General features: G+C 39.5%; 1 protein-coding gene across 1 annotated transcript; it reads right to left on the bottom strand.

The window, feature by feature from the left end:
* Nucleotides 1–4,167: 4,167 nt before the first annotated feature.
* On the bottom strand, nucleotides 4,168–5,628 carry LOC132042546 (uncharacterized). Its single transcript, XM_059433073.1, has one exon. The coding sequence runs from the start codon at nucleotides 5,626–5,628 to the stop codon at nucleotides 4,168–4,170; it is 1,461 nt and encodes a 486-aa protein (XP_059289056.1).
* Nucleotides 5,629–10,596: the final 4,968 nt, after the last annotated feature.

Below are 10,596 nucleotides of genomic sequence, written 5' to 3'. Positions count from 1 at the left end.
GCATGTGTAACATGCGAGTCGCATGTTGTGCCACATTCTTCGCATCGACGGAGAATTGGCTTTCTTGGCATGTTTGCATCACCTGCGAGACGCGCAATCTTGCCATGCGCAGGCATGACATGCGAGTGGCATGTGGTGTCTAAGCATGTTATGCCACGTTGGCATTTTCCCAACTCTTCTTCTTTTTTTGCACACAATTTATTCCTACACACTTAGACACACATCAAAAACATCACGAAAGTAAAAACAACAAACACATGAAAATGGAAACTTGGGTTGCCTCCCAAGAAGCGCTTGATTTTACGTCGCAGCACGACGTTGGTACCTATTCATGGCTCATTGAGGAAGAAGACCTCGATAATCTTTGCTTCATTCTGAGATCCCAAGTAATGTTTCACCCTTTGCCCGTTCACTTTGATTTTATTTCCACTTGGGCAAACAAGTTCAATTGCTCCATGTGGGAACACTTGCGTGATTTCAAACGGGCCGGACCATTTGGATTTCAACTTTTCGGGAAACAACCGAGCCTTGAGTTGAACAACAATACTCGATCCCCGGGGCTAAATTCTCTTTGCAAAATCTTCTTATCATGGAAGTGCTTCATGCGGGCCTTGTAGAGTGAAGAGCTAGTATAAGCTCTAAGTCGAAATTCATCAAGCTCATTAAGTTGTTCCGTCCTCAAGTTTGAGGCATCACTCCAATCCAGATTCAACTTTTTCAAGGCCCACAATGCCTTATGTTCAAGTTCCACGGGAAGATGACAAGCTTTGCCAAACACCAGCTGATAAGGAGACATACCAATTGGTGTCTTATAAGCCGTTCGGTAGGCCCATAACGCATCATCCAATTTCTTTGACCAGTCGGTCCGATTAGCATTCACTGTTTTAGAGAGTATGCTCTTGATCTCCCTGTTTGAGACTTCAACTTGTCCACTCGTTTGGGGATGATATGGGGTGGCAACTTTATGCTTTACTCCATACTTCTCAAGAAGAGTCTTGAATACCCGGTTGCAAAAATGAGAGCCCCCATCACTAATGATTGCCCTTGGGGTTCCAAATCTTGAGAAAATATGCCTCTTCAAGAATGCGGTGACACTTCTTCCTTCATTATTAGGGAGCGCAACGGCTTCCACCCATTTAGACACGTAGTCCACCGCCACAAGAATGTACTTGTTGTTGTAGGAACTCACAAATGGACCCATAAAGTCAATACCCCATACATCAAACAATTCAACCTCAAGAATCGGGGTCATCGGTAGCTCATGCCTCCTCGAGATGCCCCCATGCCTTTGACATTGATCACAAGCTTTCACAAAGTCATGTGCATCTTGATAGATTGTTGGCCAATAAAAGCCACTTTGAAGAACCTTAGCCGCCGTTCTTGAACTACTATGGTGTCCACCAACCGGTGATGAGTGACAAGCTTCGATGATGGGCATCATTTCTACTTCGGGTATGCACCTCCTTATGATGTTGTCGGCGCAAACCCGGAATAGATATGGCTCATCCCAATAGAATTTTCGGGCATCACTCAAAAACTTTTTCTTTTGGTGGAAGTTCAAATCCTCCGGCATGATGTCACTTGCGTGAAAGTTAGCAAAATCGGCATACCAAGGAATCATGTCATGTGACCCCGCCATTACTTGCTCATCTGGGAATGACTCATTGATTTCTAAACCATCCAATGGACGCCCACCTTCTTCAAGACGAGACAAATGGTCCGCCACTTGATTTTCACAACCCTTTCTATCTTTGACTTCAAAGTCAAACTCTTGCAAGAGAAGGACCCAACGTATCAACCTCGGTTTTGCATCTTTCTTTGTCATGAGGTAACGTAAAGCCGCATGATCGGTGTGAACAATCACATGGGTTCCCAACAAATAAGCCCGAAACTTCTCAAAAGCAAACACAATAGCAAGCAACTCTTGCTCGGTGACAGTGTAATTCATTTGGGCACCGTTCAGAGTCTTGCTTGCATAGTAAATTGGGTGGAAGATCTTATCACGCTTTTGGCCAAGAACAGCCCCATGGCAAATCCACTTGCATCACACATCAACTCAAAGGGTTGAGACCAATCCGGGGCAATGATGATAGGAGCCGATGTGAGTCTCTCTTTCAAACCCTCAAATGCCTTCAAACAAGCATCATCAAATACAAATTTCGACTCCTTCTCCAACAATTTGCATAGAGGGTTGGCTATTTTCGAGAAATCCTTGATGAATCTTCTATAAAACCCGGCATGCCCAAGGAAGCTACGAACACCTTTAACGGAGATTGGGGGAGGAAGCTTAACAATAACCTCAATTTTAGCTTGATCAACCTCAAGCCCCTTTTCCGAAATCTTGTGTCCTAAGACAATGCCTTCTCTAACCATGAAGAGACACTTCTCCCAATTTAGAACCAAATTTGTCTCTTCACATCGTTTCAATACTTGGGCAAGATTCTCCAAGCATTCATCAAAGGAATCCCCAACCACGGAAAAGTCATCCATGAAGATTTCAATGGACTCCTCAACCATGTCGGAGAAAATAGACATCATGCAACGTTGAAATGTTGCGGGTGCATTACATAACCCAAAGGGCATTCTCTTGAAAGCAAAGGTCCCATAAGGACAAGTGAAAGTGGTTTTCTCTTGATCCTCGGGGGCAATGGTGATTTGGTTGTACCCGGAATACCCATCAAGGAAATAATAATAATCCCTTCCCGCAAGCCTATCAAGCATTTGATCCATGAATGGCATTGGGAAGTGGTCCTTTTTGGTCCACTTATTCAACTTCCGATAATCCATGCAAACCCGCCATCCGGTGACCGTGCGAGTGGGAATCAATTCATTTTTAGCATTTGCAACCACGGTGATTCCACCCTTTTTGGGCACGCATTGAACCGGACTCACCCAAGAGCTATCCGATATGGGGTACACAACACCGGCGTCTAACCACTTGATGATCTCATTCTTCACAACCTCTTGCATAGGAGGATTTAACCTCCTTTGATGTTCGACGCTTGGCTCACATTTTTCATCAAGTTGAATTTTATGAGTACACAATACCGGGTGGAATCCCTTGGATATCCGCAATACACCACCCAATAGCTTTTTTGTATCTTCTCAAGATCACCATCAACCTCTCTCTTTGCTCATCCGTCAACCGGGCGGATATAATCACGGGCAATGTGTTGTTGGGTCCAAGAAACTCATACCTCAAATGTGAAGGAAGAGGTTTGAGTTCCAAAGTAGGAGGCTCAATAATTGAAGGCTTTGCAGGAGGAGTTTCTCGGTTTTCCAAATCAAGATCAAGTTTCTTTGGATTGAGGTGGTAAGACCCCATTCCAATCAATGCATTGACCGTCTCCTCAAACTCTTCTTCATTGTCCCCTTCATAGTTCATTATCACCGCCACCAACATATCACCTATATGCTCATGTTCTATGGTTGTCTCCATTGCTTCATCAATTGTATCAATAACCGACACAACACTCATATCCGCCGGTTGTTTCATTGACTTGCAAATATGGAAAGTGATCTCTTCATCATTCATCCTAAATTTTAAATCACCTCTCTCCACATCCACGAGGGCACGCCCCGTAGCTAAGAATGGTCTTCCCAAGATTATGGGAACTTCAAAGTCAACTTCACAATCCAAGATCACAAAATCGGCCGGAAAAATAAATCGATCCACTCTCACAAGCACATCATAAAGAATACCAATAGGCCTCTTTACGGTCCTATCCGCCATAAGTAATCTCATCGTGGTGGGACGGGGAGTGCCCAATCCCAACTTGTTGAATATAGATAGCGGCATCAAATTGATGCTTGCTCCAAGATCACATAAAGCTTTTGCAAACTTGTATTTACCGATGGTGCAAGGAATTGTGAATGCTCCGGGATCTTCTTTTTTGTGCACCAAAGCTTTGGTGACGATTGCACTACAATGATGAGTGCCTCCCAATGTTTCACTGCCAGGACTCCTTCTTTTGGTCACTAGATCTTTCATGAACTTCGCATAACCGGGCATTTGTTCAAGTGCCTCAACCAATGGAATATTTATTGAGAGATCTTTTAATCGTTCGATGAACTTGAGGAACTTTCCATCTCCCGCTTTCTTTGCCAATCGTTGGGGAAAAGGAGGGGGAGGCCTCATAACGGGCGGTGAAGCCCTTGGTACCTCCTCTACCACTTCCTTTCTTTTTGAAGCATCATTAATTTCCGGACCATCCTCAACAACAATAGGCTTTCAATACTAGCCCGCGTCTTCTTTGGATTCACTTCTTCTTTAACAACCATGGGTTCTTCAACCATTTTCTCATCATTACCCATCATATCCTCTTGTACCAAAGTCTCTTCCCCAATTGTTTTGCCACTCCTAGTAGTAATTGCATTGCATTGATGATCACCATCGTTCCTTGGATTTGCAACTGTATCACTCGGAAGTGAGCCTTTTTGCCTTTGGTTTAAGATTGCCGAGATTTGGCCAAGTTGAGACTCCAATTGTTTAATGGAGGTGGAATGTGAACTCACAACTTGACCCATGGATTTAACCTCATCTCTAGTCTCCTTGCAAAAGGTGTCGGTGGATTCCACTTTCTTCAACACCCTTGACAACATATCTTCAATTTTTGAACTAGCGGGATCGCTAGTGGGCGGTTGACTAGAGCTTGGTTGATTTCCCTTTGGAGGGACATACGGATTTGAGCTCCGATGATTGTTGTAATTGTTGTTGTAACCCCCTTGATTGTTGTCACGATTATCTCTCCAATTAGAGTGACCTTGTTCTTTGTTCCAACCTTGATTCCCTTGACCTTGCCGCCAAGATCCTTGATTTGGACCTTGGTAGTTCGGACGGGAACCCTCCCTTAGATTGTTGACATAACTTGCCTCCTCATCATGCATTTGAAAACATTGCTCATCCATAGGACCCCCTTCACAGGTTTCTACTGCGTTCACCTTTTTGCTTCCGCCACCCATGACATGTTTTGTTAGAAGGTCCATTTGGGTGACAAGTTTAGCCATGGACTCATCTCTCTCTTCCTCCTTCTTAATCATCTCACGAGTGAGGACATGTTTGGAGGAACTTCCTCCACCCACTTCCGAATCTCTAGTGTGCCATGCTTCATTAGTCTCGGTCAATTTATCCAACAATTCACATACAGTGGCATAAGAATTGTCCATAATAGACCCTTCTGCAATGTTGTTCGCCACTGATTTATTTACCGAGTCTAGAGATCTATAAAATGTTTGTAGAAGCACACCATCAGGCAACCCATGCTTGGGACAGCTTTTGACTTTCTTTTTAAAACGAATCCAAGTTTCATGGAGAGCCTCATCAGGAAGTTGACGAAAGTTGTTGATTTCGTCACGGAGTTGTAACATCCGCGATGGAGGGAAGAACTTCTTGAGGAATGCTTCGGTCAATTCCTCCCAAGTAGTGATGGATCCGGACGGAAGATCATCTAACCAAGCCGTGGCTTCCCCCGTTAGGGAGTACGGGAAGAGCCGTAGCTTGACTGCTTCAATTGAGACGCCCAGATGCACATTGGTAGAACAAACCCCAAGAAAGTTCCTAAGGTGCCTATTCGGGTCATCTTTGGGTAGACCACCAAATAGGCCCTTAGTGTTGAGCAGGTGCAGCATTGTGTTGGTTATATGGAAACTCGAGTTTCCAATTAAAGGCGGAGGCTGAATTGCAGCCGCATAGCCTTCCCCCGCCGCCTTGTTCACCGACCACCACGGTGGATTTTGGATGGGATTATCCTCTCGTCCATATTGCACAACACACAACACACAACAACAAAAGGAAATAAGAAAAGAAATAAAGACTAAAAGTAAAGTTTTACACTAGTTAGTAAATTTCTAGACCGTATTCCCCGGTAACGGCGCCAAAATTTGATACGCCCAAATTACACCTTTAATATCAGGAGTAAGCGGTCGTTGTCAAATATAGAACCCAACGAGGTTGGGGTCGAATCCCACAGAGAATACAATGAAGAAATATACTGATCAAGTGTAACGCTCGACTATTAGTCTATATTTCAAGGGAGAGGAATATAATAAAGTTGATTGTATTTGTTCATTAAAGACTAAGAATGGTTATATGAGATGTAAACTATTGGTGAATGGGACTAAGGTTGTGGTTCCAATGGAAAGTAATGCGCTTGGGTATCAATTCAACTTATTCATATGCCTAAATGCATTAAACCAAGGGTCACGCAAATCTTGCTAAAAGTTTTCCAACCAAATTAGCAAATTTCATCCTAGGCTTTTCCAAGCCCTAGAATGTTTTATATGAGAACACCCATTTAGCCTCAACTAGCTTTCCTATTCCTAGCTCAAGCTATTAGATGGATTTAATGACCCAAATTGTTGCTATTAACTCTTTTCCTAACCTCTACTTTCTTTTCCAAGCAAAGTAATGGTATTAAGGCACAAGTAATGTTGTACACCATCACAAGACATTAACGCTTGAAGAGTTAATAGAAAACATCATTAGCATATAAATGAAGTATGAATATGAAACCCAATCACATAACTAACACATTTGATCCCACAGCCTTAGCTAAAGAGATTAGCTACTAATATTCATTAAAAGTAAAGCAATAGTAAAAAGTGTATTCATAAAGCTTACAAAAGTATTGAATGGAGAAGATAACAAAAGTGAAAGAATCTCTTAAAAGCTCCACCAAAAAATAATAAATGAGCTCGACAAAAAGACAACTAAAAATCTGTAGAATCATCAGTCCAAAACCCTAAAAAATCTATTTATAGAATCTCCAAAACGGGAACAATTTCCAGACAAAAATACCCCTGCGCATCTGGTGCGAATCGCACTTGGTGTCGCAGGTTGCACCAAAGCTTCACAGGTGTTGCATCTTCAAGCAGCTGAGGTGCATCATATGTTGCATCAAGTGTGACTCGCATGTACCACATGCGACTCGCATGTGGTGCTCGCATGTGTTGCACCACTGTCTTCCTTTTTAGCCATCTCTGTCAATAGATGCTGCAGCACCTGCGACTCGCATGCAGTACATGCGACTCGCAGGTGATGTTTTGGTTCACTTTAGCTGGTTTTTGCTTCATTTTGCCTCAAGTTGCTTCCAACACATGTTATTCTACAAATCAACACAAAAACACGAGAAACGACATCAAAAGTACTTGAGGATTCACAAAAGACTAAGCCGTTGGCATCAAATGCGCCTTAATTTCACGGCATATCATGTTCTTTGATGTAATCCAAAGAATAAAGTCCCATGAAATCTCATGATCTTATTTTCTTCTTTTTCATATTTTTTTGTTTCCTTTCATTTTTTTACTTTGGAGGAAAAGAATATCAACCTTACGAATACAAAAGTTTCAACAATTCTATTAAGAAACAAAATACTAAGAAAAAATATTAGACGAAGGAAAAACGAGGGCAATATATATGTCAGGTTTACATCACCACATTTTACATTACCAATTTTTTCTTTTTTATTATTTAATATTATTTTTTTACTTATTCAAGTTGATATGCTCTGAATTTGTTTTTTCTTAACATAAAATAATTTTCATTGAAAAAGTTATGAAAAAATAGTAGAATAATATGTGACTGTAAACAGTAGAATCATGTAGTAGGACTAATTAACTTTTTTAAAAGAATCACGACACTAATTTATGACCAAATTTTAATTTGCTTTTATAACCGCACAAAACGGCTACAAGTAAACTAGTTAAGGATAAGCTGGAAGTAGTTGCTGTGACTTTTCTGGAATATATATAACTTATTTAGGGGATGGAGAATGTGGGAAGGAAATAAATGAATAGAGAGAAGACAACTACTCAATTTTGTAAGAAATTAAATCAAAGATAAATTTAGTGATACTTTTATCTTTCTATTATTTTATTATCTTTGGTTTTTTGCAATTATAGTTGCATTAATGTTAATTTATTTTATGTTGTTGCAACAAATATATTTTGGGACCTTAGTAGGCTCGCCACTCTTAAAGCATACTAAAACTTGCCACTATTTTTTGCTAAATTCTGGTGGTGTACTGATTCTTGAGGTACATCATAATGACGTGGCTGCTAAATTGTACTCCATTTATTATTGAAAATTCGTGCATTATATTGCTGTGGTACAACTAGAAAGATTGACCAAAAAGTACTGTCCGTTTCAAAAGAAAAATACTCTTAAAAATAACGTAATTATAGCAAGTTCATTCTTTTGTTTACCAACTAGTTTCTCGGCACGTGCGTTACACGCGTATATCAAGTTATATAGTACATGATGTTTTAAAATAAAATCAATATTATTAATGTAAAAGGTTGAGTAAATAATTATACACGAATGAATAAAATATATATTTATGTGAATGATCAATGAGGCTTATCGTACGATGATATGTTTGTTGAAGTCAAAATAATTAGATGTAACCATCAAAATTTAATTAGATACATGCATGTGAATTTTAGCAAAATCTCCTCATAAAGTATCATACCTATATTTGAAATTAGTTAAATGTATAAAGTACATCAATTTATCTATATTATGTATACTATCAAATTAACATTTTTCATGAAAATAAACCTGTGTAATTTAACTTAGGCAAAAGTCATAGATAGCCTCCTAAACTTTGCCACATTTTCCTCTGGGGTACCTAAACCGAGGGTTGTACCTATTGGGTACCTAAACCAGTCCAAATTTGATCCCATTGGGTACCTTTTTCACAATAATCAGCAAAATTAGGAGAGTGTATTACACTCTCCATGACGTGGCAACTTTGTCAAATGAAAACATGACACGTGGCAGTGGGGGGTCCATAATAATAATTAAAAAATAAATTATACAACCCCCCCTCCAAATTTCATCTCCTTCGCCCCCCCCCCTAACCGGCCGCCACACCACCACCGCCATCCCCCCCACCCCCAACCGCCGTCCCCCACCCCACCAATAATTTATTCCCTTTTCTTCTCTTATTTAGGTCTATAAATGTCTTTAAGTAAGTTGACCAATGAAAGGTGAGATTAAAAAAAAAGTCATAGTAATGGTGAATTCCCATTTTTTTCGGTGAATAAGATGGTAATGTTACTTTTCAGATCTAAAAAGGACAAAGAAAATGGTGGTAAGAAATAACATCCAATTCACAAATTAATTTTATATAAATAATTAAAAGAAATGAAGTGTTATAATGAAGAAGAAGAAGAAGAAGAAGAAGAAGAAGAAGAAGAGAAAAAAAAAAAAAAAAAAAAAAGGAGGAAGAAGAGGAGAACATACAGTGGAGAAGAAGAAGAAGAAAAAAAAAAAAAAAGGAAGAAGAAGAATAAGAAAAGAGGAGAACGTACAGTGGAGTGGCGAAAGGGAAGGGGTGTACAGTGGAGTGGGCGAAAGGAAAGGGGTGGGGTGGGGTCAGGGGACAGACGCGGAGGAGGGGGGTGCACAGGTGGGTTATTTTTTATTTATTTATCTATTAAATTTTATTTAAAAGAGGTGAAAATTTAATCAAGAAAAAAAAATTGAGGAAAAAAAAGGGTTGTCCACGCGCCCAACAAAAAGTGGACCTAATTGCTGCGCCACGTAGGCAAAAGGTACCCAATAGGATCGAATTTGGACTGGTTTAGGTACCCAATAGGTACAATCCTCGATTTAGGTACCTCAGAGGAAAATGTGGCAAAGTTTAGGGGGCTATCTATGACTTTTGCCTTTAACTTACCTTTCATTTATAACTATTATCTCTCTTCCCCAACTCTGTCATTCTCTAATAAGTGGTTTCTCTATTATTGACATGCAAACTACATCTGAAAAGTATAGATTAAAATTAGTGATAAGTATATCATGAAGTAATTATATACGCAGATAACTCATAAGCTCCTATAAAATTATCGAAGATAGTGTCGTCAGTAAAATTTTCCAACTCTTTCAAGGATACAAAACCGCCTATTTTTATTTTTATTTTTGAGCGGGATCTTCAGCAATCATATTCCTTTGCAATAGTATTGTTAGTAAAATCCATTTCAACTTCTTTGTCCATTAACATAATTGTTTTAATACAATTTTATCGGTTATTGATGATACGGAAAAGGTTCAGATATGCCCCTCAACTATACGAAATTACACGGATATGCCCGTCGTTAAAAGGTGGGTGCACACATGCTTTTAACGTTACGTTTTGTGTCAACCATGCCCTTGAGTTAATGAAAACCTGACAAAAATATTGGAGGGAAAATTGTGAAGTTCCACATAGTATAGGGGCATATTTGATCCACTGAAATTCCTAAATATTATGGCACAAAAGCAACAATATGGCACAAAATATCACTGGATTCCAAAACATAAAAAATATTTGCAATTCCAATCCATGCATCCACCATTACATTACATCTAAATTATACAACTAAAAGATCAAATGCAATTACAACCATTTTTTAAAGATTGTTTTCACAAATAAGAGCACCACTTTACCTTTTCAAAAGATTTGTTTTACTAATGATAATATCTTTTTTTTTGTCAATTTGTTGATGTCCTGGATAATTATTTCTAGATATTTTTCGTCTTCCCAGTACCAATATCTACACAATAATGCATGCAACAACTGCATATTGTACCAATAGTTCTTAGATTTTTTTTGT

The sequence above is a fragment of the Lycium ferocissimum genome, unplaced genomic scaffold, assembly GCF_029784015.1.
Source record: "Lycium ferocissimum isolate CSIRO_LF1 unplaced genomic scaffold, AGI_CSIRO_Lferr_CH_V1 ctg16052, whole genome shotgun sequence".
Taxonomy (NCBI): domain Eukaryota; kingdom Viridiplantae; phylum Streptophyta; class Magnoliopsida; order Solanales; family Solanaceae; genus Lycium; species Lycium ferocissimum.
This window is presented reverse-complemented; position numbering and strand designations above follow the sequence as displayed.